A 22,027-nucleotide genomic window follows, 5' to 3' on the forward strand; every position below is an offset into this window, starting at 1 on the left:
CAAGCGGAAAGGGGATGATTCTACGCGAAAAAAGAAGTCGAAAATATAGAATAACAATTTTTTTTTTTAATTTTTCCATCGAGACAACAAAGTGCACGCGTACCGAGCGAAAATTCAAAGTCGATTTTCTCGAAAACGAAGCTTCAAACGAAAAATTTTTATTCTGTATTTTCGACTTCTTTTTTCGCGTAGAATCACCCCCTTTCCGCTTGTACCACCAGTTGCCAACCACCCTGTATAAGTGTCCAAATACGTTTATGAGTCATTGTACATGATACATAATAAGAATAAAAGAAAGTTTTTTAAAAGACAATTAATTAAATTTATAGTGGGAAGCATCACAGAGTCCAGTTCAAGCGATACTGATGCGGAAAACATTTTGGAACGAGCAACTACATGGTTATGGAGTCAACGAAATAAAAATGCTGGTTGGGGAAACGACACTCATCGTGTGTTGCTGGTCCTCCGATTAAGCAATCTCTCGCGAGAGGATAATGTTGCACCTGCCGTTCCCCTCGAACTGCAACTTAGCAGCAAACAAATGGAACTAGAAATAGTCCTGCTATTATGGAGGTAAAAGATACTCGTTTTTTAATAGTTTCACAATCGGTAGTACAGATAAGAATAAGGTTCTATACGTAGTTGGATGACATTCACAATTGAGTGACTTATAACTATAGCAAAAACAATCCTTATTCATGTTCGTCCTTCTCTAGGAAGTCAAAACATCATGACATGTTTGCAGTTCATCGAGTTTCGAACGTATCTTTTAATAGACAGAAAAGTGAAAAGGAACTCCGAAGAGGAACGCCTGAATAAAATAAAGCGCAATGTATTGTTAGATGCAGGATCGAAACCCGAAGAATCACAAATACGTCTGTCAAAAAATATTTGTCATCTAGTAAACACCGTGAATGTTTAAAATCCAAAATTCTTTAATCACTATTCGGCCATAGATCTTGGTAATTATCGATATCTCGCTCAGCTCACCGATTTCGATCACTTTTGAATATGTCGTCGGGGGCATGATTCTGAACAACTGTTTTCTATACATGCAATCGTCGTTAGGATTTAGTTTCCAAAATATTCGTAAAAAACTGTCGGTGTGTCGTTACTGTGACTTCTGCTTATAATCGTGCGCCTATATGTCAGTATTGGTCACCTCACATCGGTGCCCTAAAATGGGGTCGAATCCAAACCTATATGAACGTTAAACAAAGGACAAAAATTGTTTTGTTTTATCCATATACCGTGCCGTTGTGAAACGGTTGGCAACCAATACTGACAATATACGCTGTCACGAACGCACAATTGTAGACAGAATTCAGTATAGTGGTACGACAGTATTTTGCAGGTATTGTAAGTATAATCAAGTATGTTGATTTCTTCATCATATTTAAAAATTATCGAAATGAGGTGGGTGAGATATCGATAATTACTTAGATAATTCTTTTTTGCAAATTTATGTTTTCATACAGCCAATTAATGAAGTAGAATTTAAGCAAACATGCGTTTTACCTATTGAAAATTATAGCGAATACTCCATTTTGAATACATTTTAAACAGTTTTGTATTTTGTATGCGTTCCGTATATCTTTGTATTCTTAAGTTTCGCATGAATGCGTAAAAATCCGCAGATTTGTTATTATTCATTGAAAAAATAATGACAGTATTTTTCTATAGACACAGAGAAGTTGGTTTTTCACCGGTTCGACTAGCACGCTACACTCTTGCCTTAAACGCCATGTGCACGGATCCAAGACAGTTTCACGGTCACGACTTGATTGGAACGCTTCAACATCACGAACCACCGACCGATTATGAATTCGCCCTTACAACGCTAGCTGCGTGCAACGCACAAGCTCATGTAAGGAAAAGACAGATACGTCGATTGCTTGACATTGCGAACGCTGCTCAGGATCACAATGTGGGTGAGTGCCTTCAGAGTTTCCCGATATTCTTCTGATTGCGTCGGAGTTGTTAAGAGTTTTTTTATATGGGGATACGCAGGCTCATGAAAGTATTTACAAATGTTTGTGTTCGAACATTGGTTTCTATGAATATACAGATGACGCGTGTTATACAAAGCTTCTTAAAATTTCGTTAGTAACGCAATAAGACACGAGTATCATAATTATATGTATCGCAATATGAAATCAATCGGAAAATTCACAGTATTGTTCGCTTTAGCTTTCACAGTCTGAGGTAAATCTGCGTGCATATCTGGCTTGGTGACTTCTGAAAATTTACCTGATCGCGAGGGAAGACGAAAGAACGAATGTGAGTGAGATATTGATATCGGGCACGGGAGCACGCGGCCTCCAGTGAGACAATGAGACAGCAACGTAAAGGCTCCTGTACACGTTGAGACATGTTGCGATGCATCGATACTTAGATTTCACGATACATGTTACGATTCATGTAGTTCGCTATCAGCGAATCGGTATCAAAAGCAACTTGTATGGATGCAAAAATCAGAATCCGATCTTAAGTGGAGAGCAAAGCCCGATTTGGATGCAAGTTTCAACGCGTAAAGCTAGAGGGTAGCATACAAAGCATACCATTGAAGGTAGCCGAAGATAATTTACAGTAGATTCTTATCGTTGAATTTTGTTTATCAATCCTTTGAATTAAAAAATCTCTTTGTCTCCATTAACCATCGTTATGCCCATTTCTTTCAGACTTTTAATTTTTTAATTTTTGTAATCAACATAATAACGCTGGAATATATGGAAAATAAGTAGACATTTCGAAACACTTGTTCAACGTCGGTATCACGCATAATCACAAATGGAGAAGAACTGGTAATGTCGAGGTGAACTGATGCTGATGTAAATTTCATGAAACCTAGGCGTCGACACGTACGTCGCAACATGTTATAACGTGTACAGAGAGGGATCTGCACATCGAGATTCTATTTCCAAGAACTGGCAAATCCGAACACCAAAGCGAACACTACTGTACAGAGAAATTATGAAATATTTATTGCAAACGTATATCTAAGCACATAATAAGTGTTAACTATGATCTCACTGAATATTATTACCGCTTTATTAATATAATGGATAATTGACTGCTTGAAATGAAGTATCACTCAAGAGCAAATGGTCGACATCCTGTTACAGAATTAAATGGATATTGTATCACATGAGTATTTCCCATATTTTAGTCTCGAAAGTATATCTCACACACGTATTATGATATACGTATATACATTGGCTAAAGTATTGGCAAACATCCTTATTTTCCAACGAAGCGTTTCTTCTATCAGGCTCTACACACATTTCATTCTCTCAGTACCAAATTTTTGCAGACATATGAAAGTATATACCTGTATCTAATTAATTAGTAAGCTAGAAATTTGTCAGGATAGGTTTATTCCTTCAAGATTCTGGAGAGATAAGTATCGCGCGGTCCTTCACAGTCACAGTCCGCTTACAAAAAAGGTATCATTGCCTTGCCTACTCATCTGGCCAAATTCTTTAGACTTTAGATTTAGACAAAGTCTTTATTATTTGGCAATGCAACCTCGCGTCGCGTCAGTCAACTACCTTACGCATCCTCTTTATAAGCTCTATAAACTCTAAACAGTCGTATCATCGACGCTTCGTTTCATAGTTCAACGCCATGGGATCGCGCCGGCTATCGACTTTTCAAACATGCACTCAAGCGTCTTGCCAAGGTCCTTACCCGAGCCCTCGGCCCAGTCACAAATTACGGTAAGGCTAGATAGCGGCGAGCTATCTGCTACAACGTCGTGAAGAAAATGCATTGCCTCTAACAAGTATGTAAGTGCTATAATAAATACGATAACGTGCGATTACTTTTTATAGCCCCATATGAAAGAGCTCTTATTGTTAGACTATTTCCGAATTGGTTTCTCAAAACAATCACTTTCCTTCATCTCATAATTTCTCTTTCTGATCTTAGATACCGTCGCAATGGTAATCTTAGCCTTAAGGTGCATCGTTCAGGACCACAGACATCGAAATCTCCATCATTTTGTGCGCAAACCATCGATTGGTTTAGCACAACAGCAAAGACTCGATGGTAGTTTCGGAGACGTTCGTACAACGGCCTTAGTAATGCAAGCCCTCGAGGAAGCAGAAAATGAGCCTGCTGATAATTGGAATAGATCAGCTGCTTTAGCATGGTTAACCAATCAGCAACGAGCCGATGGTTCTTTCGCTGGTGATGTTCGCGCGACCGCTGAAGCACTTCTAGGAGTGACACCACGTGGTTTAGCGAGTATCAGAACGCTTGATTGCGGACAAGGACCTAGCGAAACTTCATTACCGAAATTCACTACAAGTGGTAATGGTAAGTACTTTTCACACTCGTCATTCCTCTTTTCTTCCTCTTCATACACATAAAGGCTCGTACAGGCACGTCCAGTAATCGTTCGTCGAGTAATGTAGTAACTTATCGCGTAGGAGCATAGAATAATTTAGTCAAATACAATACATTCAATTATTTGGTCCACGAACACTTAGTACGGAACCTTTTTTATGGGTATATTATGTGCATTATGCGAAACTCTTTGAAATTTTGTTAGCGTTATATCGATGTTCGCGATCATAATAGTTGAATTTGAAAGCAATGTGAAAATGTATATGTCTACAACCTACAAAACATTTATTGCAAACATACAGTTATTGCTAGTGAAAAATTAGTATACAACATGAATAATAGTACAATTAGTGGTAAAGACTAATACTTGTACTAATAACTAAAGACTCACTACATATACAGGGTGGTTGGTAACTGGTGGTACAAGTAGAAAGGGAGTGATTCTACGCGAAAAAAGAAGTCGAAAATATAGAATAAAAATTTTTCGTTCGAGGCTTTGTTTTCGAGAAAATCGACTTTGAATTTTCGCTCGGTACACGTGCACTTTATCACGTCTCGTTATAACGGACCTCACTGTAGATCGTTGTCTCGATGGAAAAATTAAAAAAAAAAAATTGTTATTCTATATTTTCGACTTCTTTTTTCGCGTAGAATCACTCCCTTTCTACTTGTACCACCAGTTACCAACCACCCTGTATATGTAGTGAGTCTTTAGTTATTAGTACAAGTATTAGTCTTTACCACTAATTGTACTATTATTCATGTTGTATACTAATTTTTCACTAGCAATAACTGTATGTTTGCAATAAATGTTTTGTAGGTTGTAGACATATACATTTTCACATTGCTTTCAAATTCAACTATTATGATCGCGAACATCGATATAACGCTAACAAAATTTCAAAGAGTTTCGCATAATGCACATAATATACCCATAAAAAAGGTTCCGTACTAAGTGTTCGTGGACCAAATAATTGAATGTATTGTATTTGACTAAATTATTCTATGCTCCTACGCGATAAGTTACTACATTACTCGACGAACGATTACTGGACGTGCCTGTACGAGCCTTTATGTGTATGAAGAGGAAGAAAAGAGGAATGACGAGTGTGAAAAGTACTTACCATTACCACTTGTAGTGAATTTCGGTAATGAAGTTTCGCTAGGTCCTTGTCCGCAATCAAGCGTTCTGATACTCGCTAAACCACGTGGTGTCACTCCTAGAAGTGCTTCAGCGGTCGCGCGAACATCACCAGCGAAAGAACCATCGGCTCGTTGCTGATTGGTTAACCATGCTAAAGCAGCTGATCTATTCCAATTATCAGCAGGCTCATTTTCTGCTTCCTCGAGGGCTTGCATTACTAAGGCCGTTGTACGAACGTCTCCGAAACTACCATCGAGTCTTTGCTGTTGTGCTAAACCAATCGATGGTTTGCGCACAAAATGATGGAGATTTCGATGTCTGTGGTCCTGAACGATGCACCTTAAGGCTAAGATTACCATTGCGACGGTATCTAAGATCAGAAAGAGAAATATTATGGCTTATTAATATAACGACTAATTGACTGTTCAAATGCTTTGGTTATCTTCGCGAAGTGTATGCTTTTAATAGACATTCCGTAATTTGTACGTATATTTTCAGATCTGTTTTAAATGTTATCAATATGATCGCGATTATTGTGTCTCTTTACATCGTTAATGAGACTTCAAAGTGTTTTGTATAATACAGAGTGGTAGGAAAAAGAGGTTCGTAATTTTTAAAGCAGATAGTACTCGCCAAACGATGAAAAAAGTTCTAATAAACGTGGGTCGAAAAATCAATGTTATTAAAATTGTGAACAACTTTGTTTCGATTAAACCGACTGACATCCCTTTTTTCCTGGTTACAAAAGATTCTCTCCATGTTCTCCTTCCATTTCTACATGCGCTTGACACCTTCATATCAGAGAATTCCATATTCTTTCTAAAATTCCTAGACGTGGAATTCTAATTGTCTCACTGGCATTTTGTATTGACACATAGACATTGAGATGCGCATATATACGCGTCGTTACCTCCCTTCTATACGTATGTATGTATATGACGGGGCAGCGTATTACATTTTGAATAACTTTTCAAAACCTAGCCCTACGAGTAACGAACCTCCCTTTTTTATCATCCTATATATTTATACGCATAAAAAGTTCCGGTAATTATCGATACCTTATCCATCTGATCGATTTGAATGATTTTTGAATGTATTATTGGGATATGATTCTAAACAACTTTTCCTATATGTACATATAAACCGTCGCTCGGCCTTAGTTTCCGAGACATTGGCAAAAAATTATCGGTACCACCACAGTGAATTCCTTCACAGCGAATTTTCAATTGCGCATGCGTGACAGCGTATACATATGTCTGCATTAACTAACCTTAAGTCTCGCCTCGATGCGGTGGTCGCATATATTGTAACGCCTAACCTAATTCATATCTTTTGTTTGTAATTTATACAGGTTTTGGTTAGGCCCATCAATAATCCCATCAATAATAACGCTGACACTGTAAGGGACGCGCAATTATAAGCAGAATTCACAGTAGTAATATTGACAATTTTTGCAAATATCTCGAATACTAAGATCGAGCGGTGGTTACACGTATAGGAAAAAGATGCTCAAAATATTGATTTCTATACATATTGAAAAGTCATCGATATCGGTGAAGCGAATGGTACCGATAATTAACAATATTTTCGTGGGCCGCTTTTTGCTCGTTTTGATGAGTACTACATTACATGCATCTGAAGTTTGATAGCAACTTTCTGAAGCACCCTGTATAAGGCATTGGGATACAAACAGTCTATTTTTTGTAGCGTCGATAGTTTTTTCATAGCATTATATTCCAAAGTGAAATTGCTATTTTTCGAGCCCGATCTACGGTATAGTTGCTACCTGTATGCTACAGTTACACAATTTTACAAATATTTCAATGCAATGCCGCAGAGCCAGCGGCGATTCCAGGCAATCGCAACGACAGTGTATCGATATCTGTAATTTCTGGAGGCAGTATCGCGGGTAATGTTACCGTTGGGAATATCGAAACTAATGGAAACAATGGGAATAACGGGAACAATGGCAATAATGCAGTAAACACGCTCAACACGAGCAATACCGATGGTATGATCGTTACCGCTGCAACACCGATTATGGTGAACGTCTCTTACACTCTATGGGTTGGCAGCAACGTAAACGAGACATACAGTTTGATAGTGACCGCATCTAAAAATGAAACATTTTACGAAGTGATGCTTCTAGCCGCAGATATGTCACCGCATTTCCAATTTGTTGCATCCGAATGGCCGAATGGGCATTATGTTCACACGATAGCAGGTTACAAAGAGGAACCAATGTCCTATCATTATTGGTTGTTATATCGACTCACTTCTCCGCCAGATCCAGCCTCGCCACCGGGTAATCAACTGGTTGCACCTGGGGGTATGTAAAAGCGGAAAAATACACTGCTCAGTACAATCAAGGGACCACTATACTATCAACTTGTTATTTTTTATTTACTGTCATAGATAATCAAGATAAAAGTAAAATAATATTCATAATACTATTTCTAATGTTTGTATTGTACTATAATGTATATTTATATGGTTACTTATTAATTTTTCAATATTTCAATATGGCACTACATTTGTATGTTTTGGTTTGTACAAAAGGGGAGGATTCAAATGTCGTGTTGCTTATTCCATTAACATACGAACTATTTATTATTTATTAGTAATTTGAAAATATGTAAAAAATTTCTTTCTTTCGTTAGTCGCTGTACGAAGACTATAAAGAAAGTACATGATAAGTCACGTTTTCTATTTTTCACTGGAAAGCAGTTATGATGCACCAGAAGATATCGTCAATCAAGCTCGTATTACGAAAATTGTCTTTGTATTTTATTTTGAGGCTAAATGTACCTTTCATCCTCTCAAACATTTGAAAAATATTGCTCGTCATAATATTAACTTGAATAACATCAAATTCAACCATTTATACAATTCCTCTATCTTTAATTGAGATTTCCAAGGTATCTCAAAAAAATATTCGACATCAATTGTAATGGCTGTTGAGACTTTCTAAATATGAAAAAATATTTTGTACAATATTTTTCACGTTACATATGAATTTACAAAGCTTTATCAAACTCGAGGTGTCAGACTTGGGTGATTGGCGTCTCTTGTTAAAATTTCCTTAGATTCGAATATACAGGGTGTCGCATGTAACAGGGCAAGTTATACATAGTTCTGAAACGATGAAAGGTAGAAAAGAATTTCGTTAAACGAAATTAAATAGTTTCGAATAATACATTGTTCGGTGTGTATGTGTATCCGTATCCATTCTGGAAGTGATAGGATTTTAAAGATTTTAAGATCCTCTCTACTTTTTAAATAGATTTATAAATCGTTCTACATATCAACCGCTGTGTCTTTTGATTCTCTATATACTATACAGAAGTAATAGAATTAAAGGATATTTCAATTTTATATAAAGTTCATTAAATCGAGTTTATGGAAGATATGGAAAACATAAACATACAAGTGCTGCATCGTCTTCTTCGTCTATTACTATTACAATAGTAATATTATAAGTCTATTATACGATAACAATAAGATGTTACAAAATTAATATTAAAATTTTTTTTAAACTAAGCAATTTTCCATCTATATATTTTATTGTATATGTATATATTTTTTATAGAGAATACAACGATTCAACGATTGGTGTATAAACAAATGGGTATATAGATCTATTTGAAAAAATGGAGGTGACCTTAAAATATTCGAAAGGTCATCAACTTCGGAGTAGTCACTTACTCTAGAACATGTATCATTCAAAAGATTTTAATTTTGTCTAATGAAATTTTTTTCTATCTTTTACCTTTTACTATAGCTATAATTTGTCCCAGTTACATGGAACACCCTATATACATATTACATATATCCTTAATACCAAGAGTACTTCATGCGTCACTTTCTCGTCCTAATATCGACATATCGACATATGTATGTACATGCATATCATCATCCCAACACCGTTACTATGCTCTAACTAGAACAATCTTTTAGGTGTGGATGACCTACAGATCAACGAGGGAGATCACTATCTGTTCTGGTATAAAAAGCTATGAGAATCTGCAACATGTTGATTTTCGGTTGAATCAAACGAGAACCAGAAGGAGACAAAGGAACGGAACTACTTTGAGTGTGTGTGTGTGTGGAGAGAGAGAGAGAGAGAGAGAGAGAGAGAGAATTGAGGAATGAGGAATGAGGAGAATGATGCAAGAGCAAAGAGTAAAAATTCTTATCGTTAGTCACGTGAAAAGGGCTCACTTTATTCACTGCCATCGCTAAAACTCACGTACAACACTGTACGCGACATTTTCCTGGAACATCTTCGCATCGTTCGTATGTCATGTTCTTAGGAGGGTGCCGAAGAAAATAGAGCTGGCAGTGACTGATTTTCTCAAACTCTGCTCTAAACCGGAGCCGATTCAATGAATTGGTGAATTGGCGAATTGGCGACACACGACATCGCTACTTGGACTGACGTGGTACGGGGCAATAACGAAAATACCATGAGTATCGTAATTTAAGCTAACAGCATATTTTCTATGAAACTGCAATGCACAACCACATTGTACCTAAGTACTTATACGATATGGCGATAACGTATGACGTATAGTATCAACGTATCGATTGATATTTCAATAAATCCCATATCTATATTATATTAGTAACCTAACCTATTTCTTGGTATCTTGCTGCGCAATTGCTTTATAATCACCGAATTCCTGCGCTACAAGACGAAACGTCTGCTTGCCACGATAAATAACATACACGAAAAAGAAATTTCTCCTCCAGGGGGAAGAATATATTTCGATCGACGGTTTTTGATAATTTGCCTAACGTTGTAATATGTATACAGTATGTTTTGTTTCTTGGAATGAATAAAATGTCAAATTACAAATTGTACATGGCGTTTTATCCCCTCGAAAAACTGCGACGTACACATAGGATACCATTGTACATGGAACTGCATATCTTATTTAAAAAATTATATTTAATATATTTTTCATAGACTCGTTTGTATCATAGATTATATTATTACATTATTGTCGTTGTATTTATTATTGAAAGAAACTTTTTGTTTCAAAAGGGTTAAGAAGTTCGTTATACACAGTTCTTGGAATAGGTGAGGTACAGAAGGTTTTTTAAAAGTTGACAGAGGAACTATTGTGATTAATTCTATCAATGACATTTAAAATCGACTAACACTTGGACGAATCGTATATTTAATTTCACATACCATTAACAAGGTTTAAAATAAACAATTTAAATTTCATGTGGTATATGTGTAGGTGCTACAGAAGCTATTTGTACACCATTGTATTTCTTATTGCATCTAGTTTGATTTGACTACAATAAATTTTACATCATTTAATAGTATATACTTTCATATGATCGCAAGAATTTGATACTTTGATGGAAATGATATGCAGAACCTAATAAAAAGGCGCTTCATTGGAGAATAAGGGTACGTATAAATACTTTTTGTAGCCCCTTGTATATCTGTTGGTTTCACAAGGGGATAAGAAATATTGTTTTTGATTATTAGTTAACCATTAATTCATATAGTTTAGCAACATACGCATGTCATTGTATATTAGCAACATATACATGTATCGCTAATATAAATTGACGAAAGTAATCACATAGCAGCGATGTAAATGATTACGTTGTTAAACGGCAGCAGAAGGTTAATTATTTTGCATTAATTACTTGCATAAATTGCTTTAGATCCTAGCGTTAGCCGCATATTCAGCTATTTGAAATTGTACCGTAAGTACGTGATTGACTCAATGTTATCAGCATCGTAACTTCGATTTATCAGTAATAAGTTGCAATAATAAACGGAAGTATTGACACAGATCTGTTTCTCATGTAAAATCCTAATAAATCTATACAATATAGATTATTTATCCAATGTCTTATAAATTATAAGATATAAATTTTGACTTTAAAGTTTAAATATGTCTAGTGAATTCCGGTTATTTGGAATACATCGGGACTAGCGTATCATATATATAAATACATACATATATATACATATATACCTACTACGTGTGTGTATGTAGGTGCATACGTAAAATGTTATAAAATAAACAAACTAGTTGAAGACAGTTCTGAAACAAGGACAAAGTTAGAGCAAGTGGAAACAAACGTGAAATACAACACATAAGCAACGCTCTATGTTGTGTTTACGAAAAAAAAATGGCAAGGCAAAGAAACGCGGGTCTGATTGGTTATTTCTAAAGGAGCGTTCAGACGATTAATATTATTATGAATGTTATCATCAATACTCAGGATCCTCAACATTATCCTATGTAACAGACCTTTAGACTCTATACATACATACATATATTGTTAATACGATGGTGAGAACCACTTTGATCGCTTACGAAAAGAGCATTCGTTTATATTACTTTATATCTTTTTATATGGACCGCGTACAGATGTGTGCGTATTTGAGGACGCAACTGTATGATGACTATTTTATTCTCGAGACTTACCAACTGGACTGATCTGTTTTCCTGTTATCGTTGGTCTCATAAAATTGATCAACTACGCGTACTAGCGATAAGACTGTCTCTCAAATAGCATTTCTATATGTATACGTATGACGCCGGATGAAGAACTTTTTTCCGGGGGTATAACCAATCGAAACGTTGTATTTTTATACACACATATGTGTGTAAGTAGTGGCTTTATTGATAATAACAGTTCATCAAAACTGTCTATATAGATTCGAAAATAAGCGAAAAATTTGATAGGACAAGCTCTTGGATCATCGCACAGTATAGCGTGTAATACTTTCGTTTCAACAATCGTTCGCTGGAGAAAAGTACAAATTATTGCAGTTTTTTCAAAGTACATGGCGAAAACAGCAACAGAATTGTTTTGCTGCATTATGTGAGCGACAGCGACAAAATAGACTGACATTAGTGCGCGGGGGCTCTAATAGACTCAATACGATCATGCAGATAAGCACTCGTTTTGTCCGAAAGCGTTACGTTACAAACAAGACCATATAGCGAAGCGTGATGGAGAGTGAAGGAGAGGAGTAGTCCACTCTTGTCCTTGTGTTGTCCCGTTTACTATCTTCTCATTCTCGTATAGACTACTGCAAACTGCAGTCATCTGTCTCAAATAAGCAGCACACTGTCCCAATTAAAGTGAAGAAAACTAGGACTATTTATTCGATTAGGACTTTTTATTTTTTAAATCGTGTTCCAAATAAACTGTTACCTCGATTAATTGCTGTGGCTCAAATAAATGGAATCCACTATATATCGTAATTTATTATTATTATCTTACAAATATGTAAAACGCGTTAACAATTCTTTGGCATTTTACCTTTTACTTAACCTCATGAATTGTATTATTGTTGTATAACCCCTTTCCACTACTAATTAATTTTCTTTTTGATCATTCCTCTCGCGTCATGTGTCCTTATGATGCGTTTAGACTACACCAAACGTGTAAACGCACGTTTCTCCATTCTGACAAAATTTCGTAACTAAAAGGCATAAACGAGCCATTCAGCGATTGCTCGCCGAATCGGAGATCGAAAATCCGAATGCTTTAACAGTAAAAGTGCTCTGCGCCTTCACGATGAACGCGAACGAATGGAACGTCCGTAGAAATTGAACCGAGCATCTGAAATGTTTAATAGTTATATTGGGATTCGTGACAGCGATATCTGACGAAGGAACTATAATTGACTTAACAAAGAAAAAAAAAAAAAAATTGGGGAAGAAGAAACAGGAAAGAAACATTTTAAAATCGCGTTAGCACTATGAAGAGGTACGATTGTCGCGATTATATTGGTAAACTTTGAGACTTCGAAGATCACACAACTATTTGAACAGTTAATTATTTATTATGTTAATAAGCTACTACATGCAGTGAAATCATCTTTGGGATTAATCGTATGTTCAAGGCTGCCATTCATGCTGTGTACTAATTTTTCACTAATAGTAAGCGTATGTTTTCAATAAATGTCACATAACCTCTATATACATTTTCTGTTAAAAATGACAACGTGAGTTCGCGTTCGCCATCCTCATGCAGATGCGCTAGTTACAATAAATAGTAACTAGAAGATAATTCTAGATACAATCGATAGATTTAATCGATAGGTTTAAGATGTTCTTTTGTTTTTATCACTAGTCCATGTAAGAAAGTGCGATAAAGGTTTTTCGGCTCAGAACGGTGTGATAGATTTATCCAAAGAATAAAATAATAGCTATTGTGATCCTACCTCTGAATACAGAAATAACAACATTTTCAGACTGATTTCAAATTTTACAGTGTTTACAATGTTACAGTCACGAACATCGCTATAGCGTTAACGAAATGTCAAACAGTTTCGTATAATGCACATCTTAGTATATCCATAAAAATGTTCTGTGCTAAGTGATCGAATACTTTCGTGAGCTACTGTATTTCATTGAAACTCGTCTCTTCATTTCTCTTTCTGCTCTCTTTTCTTCTTCTCATTTTTCTATTGTTTATAACCATCGATTACATCGCGGCAATTATGCGGATATGGTGAACGAGGATCAGCAAGAGTGTACAGGCGATCGATGCATACGTTCGAGGGAAAACGAAAACTCAGACAGAGAGTAAAAACCGGCGTGAGGGGGAAAAACATGAAACAGATATCTACGCTGGCGAGATATTAGCCAGGAAATTGTTGACGAGACATTCGCCTGGAAAAATTTGTATGTAATCGGTTCGTGGTAAGTCGATGTTTAAATTTCGACTTGCTACCGTATAGATAAAAATATTGCAGCATAAAAATGCCACACACACAAGAACCTTCGCAGGCTATGGAAGATACGAACGAAAAGTGTCAATAATATCTACTATTGGGTTGGCAACTAAGTGATTGCGGATTTTGTCAATAGGTGGTATTGACAAAACATGTAGCGCGTTTAGACCAAATGAGTGAACGCTTATCCTTTATCAGCTTTAAAAAACTTAGAAACAAGAGCGTAAACGAGCCAAGGAGCACAAATAACGAATGCCCGGCGAATTGGAAACCGAACATCCGAATGCTTTGACGATGCTCTAAAGGTGCTCTAAAATTCTCTAAAACCGCCTATTCGATTGTTTTCATTTTCATTGGGGCAAAAGTGAGCCAAGTATAGTACACGTAATATGTACATACGTTCAATGTTGGGTTCTTTTCTAAATATATATATGTAGATGCTAAAAAATGTGCGTGAATATTTTTGATCAGTTTAGAATGTTTTTAAGAAGGGAAAAAGCATTTTTCTCCAATAATTTTGTAAATCGGATACGTTTATGAAAATTATATTTATAACAGCGCAACTGTCATCCTGGGTGCAAATAGTTAAACCGTAAAAAATAGAAATCTTATTTTTGAAGATTCTATTCTTGTATATACTATAAATACGTGGCGATTTATTTATCTATTGATGAGAAATTATTTTCTTATCGTATATTATTAAAAAAAATATAACAACTAATTCATCGTATTAATTGCATATTTCAATTCCAAATTTTCTATTCCTCTTAATCGTTTCTTTTATTTAAACGCGAAAAAAGATTGCGTTACATTCAAATTTCGCATTTGAGTTGCTTCGAACGAAACTCGTTCTATTTCAAAGGGATCACCATCTTTAAGGTATTTTCTGCTTTAAATCGCACGCCGTAAAATGCGCACTGTACGACTTTTAACGGATGGTTACGAAAAAGAAACCACAAAATTATTAATCGGAAGAAAAAAGAATATTTCTCTGAAAGAATGATTTCCAAATAATTGAAATTTTATAGATGTTCTAGAAAACATTTGTCAAACTATTCTTACGTGCAGAAACATTAACTTGATCCAAAATTAACTTTAATTACAAAAACTACAGTGAAATCAAGCTACAATGATTTGATTTTTTATAATTCGTTATCACTGTAGCTACCTGTGTACAATGGTACGTTATAACCCGATTAAATTAATTTTCAAAAGTCAATATATGTACATATGTACAATAATAAAATTGGGGTTTCTAATTGTCATACCTTAGAGAATCATTTTGTTGCTTTACAATTACATTTTTTTTATTTCCAGACACTTCAATTCTTGAATTGTAAGACTGATTAAGAAGGATATTTTATATTCTATATTGATAGAGAGATTCCCAATATGAATGCAACCACATACTGCCATTTAAACAGCATGCCATTAAAAATAAAATATATATATTATATTATTTCATATATGTACATATTATTATATACAAGAAATGCTAAAAGAAATTATTGCTATATTTTTTAACAAATATTATACTATTGACATAACAAATACCATTTATATTCTAGTTCATATTCCATGAGAAGTGAATATTCCAAGAGAAACTGCAATGATTTGGTTTTTCATAATTCGTTATCACCATAGCTACCTGTGTATAATGGTACGTTATAACCTCATTAAATTAATTTTCAAAAGTCAATATATGTATATATGTACAATAAAAAACTGGCGCTTGTAATTGCCATACCTTAGAGAATCATTTTGTTGCTTTACAATTACATTCTCTTTATCTCCAGACACTTCAATTCTTTAATTGTAAGACAACAATTCCCAATATGAATACAACAACATACTGCCATTAAAAAAAAATATATATATATTATATTATTTCATATATATACATATTACTATATACAAGAAATGCTAAAAAAAAGCATTGCTATATTTTTTTACAATTACTATACTATGCACATAACAAGTACTATTTATATTCTAGTTCATACTCCATGAGAAGGTAGCAAGCGAGACTTCTGACTATTAATCCTAAATTAATTTATTTCTATTAAAAATTAAATCATCAAACATAAATCGACCAAAGTCTCCGGACACTTATGAGCGGCAGTGCATGCATGTTAAGGTTATGAAGACATCGGTGTTTGATAATCTGATTGTTAGTAGAAAGCGAACATTAATCGTAAATGAAATTCGTCGCATCCAGCGAAACCAGGAAAAAGAAAAGAAACAAGGAATCACACAATACATAATTAATCATTCAACACGGTATTTCGAGGTTTGAATGCAAAATGGCTACGATCGATCCATCGCACTGCCGACGAAATGATTTTGTAACAAGGCTCTCCCGACAGTTTCGTTCCGTCCCGTTCTCTCGATCTCTGCTGTTCTCTCTTCCTCCCCCTCGCCATTTCTCTTTCCGTCTGACGTTTGTTCGTTGGACGTCTGGTTCACGACCTCGTTCTATTCTTGCTGAAATTACGACGCTCTGTCGAGGCTTCTAAAGAGAAACTAGCCGCACTTATACTTGCGAGCGGAAACTGGTTGAACATCGTGCAACACCGAAAGAAATCGGTTAATTACTATGACGATGATCGAACTAACGAGTTACTCGCTTCTCTTTGTCACCTTTTCTTCTGCCTAAACAAAATCAACCGAATAGATCAGAAAATTGCAATTTTTAATTTTTATTCATCTTTATTCATGAATTTCTTTCATTTAACGTCATAGTCTTCGTTTGTACACTTTGATCAAATTTTACATATCGTTACTACGAATCGGCCAAACTGTCCACACATTTACGGCTAATGGTGCACTTGAACCAATCGCTATTTTTAAGATTTTACCGCGGACATTCGCTGCATGGATCCATAGAATTAAAAAAGACAGAAAATAAGGAAAATGAAGGAAAAACTGAAAATAGTGAAAATAGGGCTTAAAACAGAGGATCAAGGTGAATATCGCCGATAATTTCCTGTTTTTTGAATTTTTGGTACAGACACGCCGCATAGATTAATAAAATGAAACAAAATGGAAGGAAAGGTAGGATAAAAAGATCGAGCATAAGAAGAAGAAAGAGAAAAAATTGAAGGTGAAAGAAGAAAGTAAGAAAGTCGAAGTAGAGTGGGTAGACGGTTTCGAGGAGTAGGCTCTATATTTATCGCGGCAATAAGGCGGCTCGAGGCCGAGTGTCGTCGTCGTCGTCGCCGTCGTCGTCGTCAAGCCAGAGGGCGAAGGGAAAACGGTAATAGTGTGGGAAACGTCAGAGTGTAGACCGGCGTCGTCGGGACAATCGGTGGCCGTCGTTATCGTTAACGACGCACCATCCAATACCGTCGTCACTCTCTCCTATTTCTTTTCTCTTTTCCATTTCCTTTTTCTTCCTGTTTCACCCTCTCTACCTTTTCCTCTCACTTTCCTAGCGCGCGCTTCTGTTTTACTCGAATCGCACGGCCATTCGGCTGCTTAACCACCGAACCATCCAGCCCTCGCAATCTTTCCGACCACCCAACTATCCAACCAGCTGACCGGCTACTAAACCGTTCGTCGGAAATTCGTATTAGTCGAAATTCGTGCTTGAATTTTCGTTAGGATATGAAACACAAGATTGGAGAATATCGAAATAAACCCTATTCGAACGATTATCGAAACAAGTATGAGAAGAGCTTCGAAATGTTGAAGCTTAATTATCTGTAAAAGGAAATTTTATTAGCTTGTTGGAAAAGTTTCTTTCCTTTTATAAGAAAATAATACACGCACAATGTTTTTTGTTAGTTTATTGAATTATGCACGAACATAATAATAGAAATAGATCATACCTAATTCAATAAAATAATATAAAACGGAAATTGTCGTTCATTATCACCTTATGAAATGAAAGAAACTTTTCGGACAACCTAATAGTATACATTTGTGTATATTTTCGTATCGGCTCTAAATTGCACCAACACAATTATTAGGATATCCACTTGAGAATTTTCTATAGGTAAGCGAAATATTTTGAAATATTTTCGCGACTCGCGAGCCAGTGTACTTGTTAACAGTAACAACCGGCGATCCGTAGTTTGAGTTGAAACCGTCAAGACTGCCGATTTTGTCGTTCGTCTCGTTCTTTTCCAAGGGTTTATATCGTTCTGACACTATTACGGAGCTATCTCTGTTAAGTTAGCGCCGCGTCGCCGCGTCATCGTGCCGCCAACAGCACGTTGCTATACCACGCTACGGTGGCTCTCTAGTTCTCTCTGGTTCTCTCTGTTCTGACCATTCCCTTGCCGATTCACGACACGAGGCCACGCCAGACCACATCTAGCGTGACCTAGGCTGGCGTGGCACGGTATCGTTTATCGCACAGAGCCAAACTCTTGGAAGGGATCTACGCGACGTCTCACGTATCTAGCATCGAATGCGGCAGGAACGAGGCTATTACGCGAGTGCGCATACATATCCACGCCAAACGATCGACGGTGTGCTTGCACGCGAGTCTCACTCACCGTGTATGAGTTTATGCTTGACTTCGTGAGAAGAATAGACAAAGGCCGAGCGAGAAGATTACGAACGAATAGAAATGCTAGAAGAAAACAATGTTCTCTTCATAATGTATATAGATTGCTTAAAATGTTCAACATCGAGTTAATTTTTCAGTGTCCAAGTATCATTCTCGTTGGTTAGCTGAAAACTAGCTTCGTCAAAAGTTGGATATATAAAAAGATATCGTCAAAGGCATTTTCGGATGTAAAAAAGTGTGTTAAAGATAGCCGTTTTAGGGAAGACTATTGAGATATGTATAATTTTCTGTACTGGACTGGGTTAAATGCGTAGTAGAGATACTTGTATGTGAATATCAGTGTGTGAAAGTATGTGTGTCCACAGCGTCTCGAAAACAAAGGAATGTAAACTGTTCAGTCGGGTATGGAAGAAAGTGCTGAGACGCGTGCAAGTGTGTATCGATGAATATATAAGGAATCGTTCATGAAATAAATATATCATTATTTTAATATTAATCCTCAGTATAGATTTAGTGTTCCTATAACATTATTTCGGCTTCAAAAATCCACAATTTTCAACAAAGACAATCGGTCGTCTTTTTATATGTAGCTCCCTTAACGTTAAAGATTATATTAATGTTTCAATGTTGAATTATTCTTTCGAGAATTACATCTAAACTAGCTTCGTTAGAGATTATGTAAAAACGTTTTTGTAAAAGGCATTTTTGAATATCGATAGGAATAAGTGCCGGAAATAATGGTTTTGAAAAATTGTTTCAAATCCAGACTCCTGCTTTGTCGCAAATTTACCTAAATTGTTTAATATCGATGATTACTTACGAAAGAAACTAAGACAGGCTTTGACTATGTGCGATAGAATGATTTATTTCAACATTAAACACACGTATATTTTAGATATGGAAATATTTAACAAACATAATACGTGGGATAAATTTTAAACATTAACTTAACGATGTTCTTACGAAAGCCTGTTACGTTCTTCCGATTATTTTCGAACCTATTTCTCCAACGTTAACAAATATTTTTAAGTAATCAGTGATAAATAGTAATAGTTAAGCAAATGTTAGTTATTTAAAGACGATATTTGCCATAATTTATGTCAATAGACGAATGAAGCTAGGTGATAAACATATAAAAAATTCTACAAACAGATATTCCATTTTTTTATATGGCTTCTATTTCTATACGTAAACGGACATGTTTTACTTTCTACAATAGACAGGGTTACAGGTCTAACTACATCAAATAGAAAAGACATTAAAATAGTTTTACATATCTGAAAGATAAAGATCAACTTGTCATTCATTATTGCACGATAACAATTGATATTAAAAGCGATTGTACTGCATTTTTTATCGTATTTCGAAGTAGTTATTCCATTTATTATTATGAAATTTTCTCAATTCGATATAATCATTCATACTCGTTACAACTCAATATCAACAAGTTGGACGATAAAAGGAAAGAAATTTTAAAAGAAATTCTTGGAAATTATACAAGGTATTTGTCGTAAAATTGTAAGAGAAGAAGTAAGTCTGTAACCCACAACTCGCAACTTCTCAGCTTACTCGTATTATGAGTTGATAAATAATATTGTGTTGGTAAATTACTGGCAAATCATTAGCGATTTGAGATCAGTAACAAAATTAAAGTAATGGACAATGAGAGAAACTAGCAACACGTAGCTATGGCCTCTACTGGCATGTCTCGCGATATTACGTATCATAGGCACCTTCACTTTTATCTTTAGCGCGAAGCAATAAGCAATACTGGTATCAAGTACATCAGAATGAGTACTGGAGTTTCAGAAACTCGTGCGGCGCGTTCACCAAAACGGTTTATTTTCATCTATCTTTCGTTATTTCATTCTGTTTCGCTTTTATTCTCACGATAGCTCCGTCGATTAATCAACTGATCGATTATATGTGAAGATCGGTGCAAGAGGAGAAACATGATACCTAGCCTTTTGTAGATTTTTCGATTTTAATGTCACTTTGTGAATGAGCAGGAGGATTTTAACATAACATTACCGAAAGACAATGCTGTCCTTTAAAAATGGCTGATAAGACTTTCGTGGAGGTCCAGGGTACAATTATTAAGAGAAAAAATATTTTAATATCTTCGATATCTTAACATGCGCTACGACGACCAATATTTTGAATATTTTGAGAAATTATTTTGAAAGAGTTGGAAAAGAACACATATTCAACTCTGAAATCAAACAAGAAGATAATTTCTTTTTTCCTCGTAAAGATATAGAAAATGCGTGGAAGGAGAAACAAAATGTTTCAAACTGAACTTACGTATAATCCAAATTTCCATGCGTTTCACGAAAATGCCAAGAGAGTAAGAGAGAAGGCGAAATAAAGATAATCGAAGGCAAAAGGAGGAAACAGACAGCAAGAGTGGAAGCAAAGCTTAAAAGAAGAAAAAGGTTTCTTCGCCTGCCAGGTCCATAGACATCGGTTTCAACGTTTCAAGTCGAGAGAATAGGGGCTACAGTTATTAATACTGCAGTAAACCTTTAACGGGGGTTAAACTCTGCGTAAACGTCAGTCTCTTTAAGAACCTCGAAAAATACTTTTTTTTTCTAATTATATATCCTTGAAAAAGCAAAAACCGAAGAAAATAAAAAGGTGATGAGAAATTATTAAAAACATTCTACGTATGCTGGTAGCTTTTTTAATCATAATCCAATAAGAAGAAAAGAAAGAACTGCTCCGATCGACAGGAACGAAAGAAGAATAGAAAAAATTAGCGTGGCAACGAGACAGTACACATTAGAAACGTCTAACGAGAATCGAGCGATTCGCGTTACTACAGTCGGCGAACCAGAGAGCTGACCAACTAGATAGGCTTCTACCACATCTAAACGAAGCCGCACATGCACGTTCCGAGTACGCCGGAGCTGGGCGAGAGGCAAGGTATGCGAGAGATACGGACGTGCCTAGAGGCCACTCCGCTGTGAAACTCGCCTCCTCTTACCTCTCCGGTGGCATCGTTACGAGGGCGTCGCGTTTACGGCGTCGACGTTCCTCTCTAGTCGAGCTTACCACGACACGGGAACGCGGCTGTCGCGATCAACACATATGACAGTGGCGCACGAGGCCACGATCGGTGTACCACGGACTTGGCTGAGAAGAACAGGATGCGAAAGAGGCGAAGAGAGACGGAGGAAGAGGGAGAGGAATTCGTAGGGCGTAATGTCGGGTCGATGGCGTAGCATCCGAGAGCTACCGACGCGCGGTGGTAGTGGCACTGTACGGTCAACGCGATAGCATGGCGTGGTAG

General features: G+C 36.1%; 1 protein-coding gene across 6 annotated transcripts in view; it reads left to right on the top strand.

The window, feature by feature from the left end:
* The window catches only part of LOC100747593 (uncharacterized protein CG3556), a 15,086-nt gene extending 4,729 nt beyond the window's left edge, over positions 1–10,357 (top strand). For all 6 annotated transcript variants that reach the window (XM_024365212.2, XM_024365211.2, XM_003486743.4 and 3 more), the window contains exons 3-7: positions 330–573; positions 1,684–1,931; positions 3,931–4,320; positions 7,332–7,823; positions 9,452–10,357. In XM_024365212.2, the coding sequence (XP_024220980.1) occupies positions 330–573; positions 1,684–1,931; positions 3,931–4,320; positions 7,332–7,823; positions 9,452–9,513 (1,436 nt within the window). In that variant the 3' untranslated portion in view covers positions 9,514–10,357. The remainder of the gene's footprint in view (positions 1–329; positions 574–1,683; positions 1,932–3,930; positions 4,321–7,331; positions 7,824–9,451) is intronic.
* The last annotated feature ends 11,670 nt before the right edge of the window (positions 10,358–22,027 follow it).

Source organism: Bombus impatiens, unplaced genomic scaffold (assembly GCF_000188095.3).
Source record: "Bombus impatiens unplaced genomic scaffold, BIMP_2.2 scf_0132, whole genome shotgun sequence".
Lineage (NCBI taxonomy): Eukaryota > Metazoa > Arthropoda > Insecta > Hymenoptera > Apidae > Bombus > Bombus impatiens.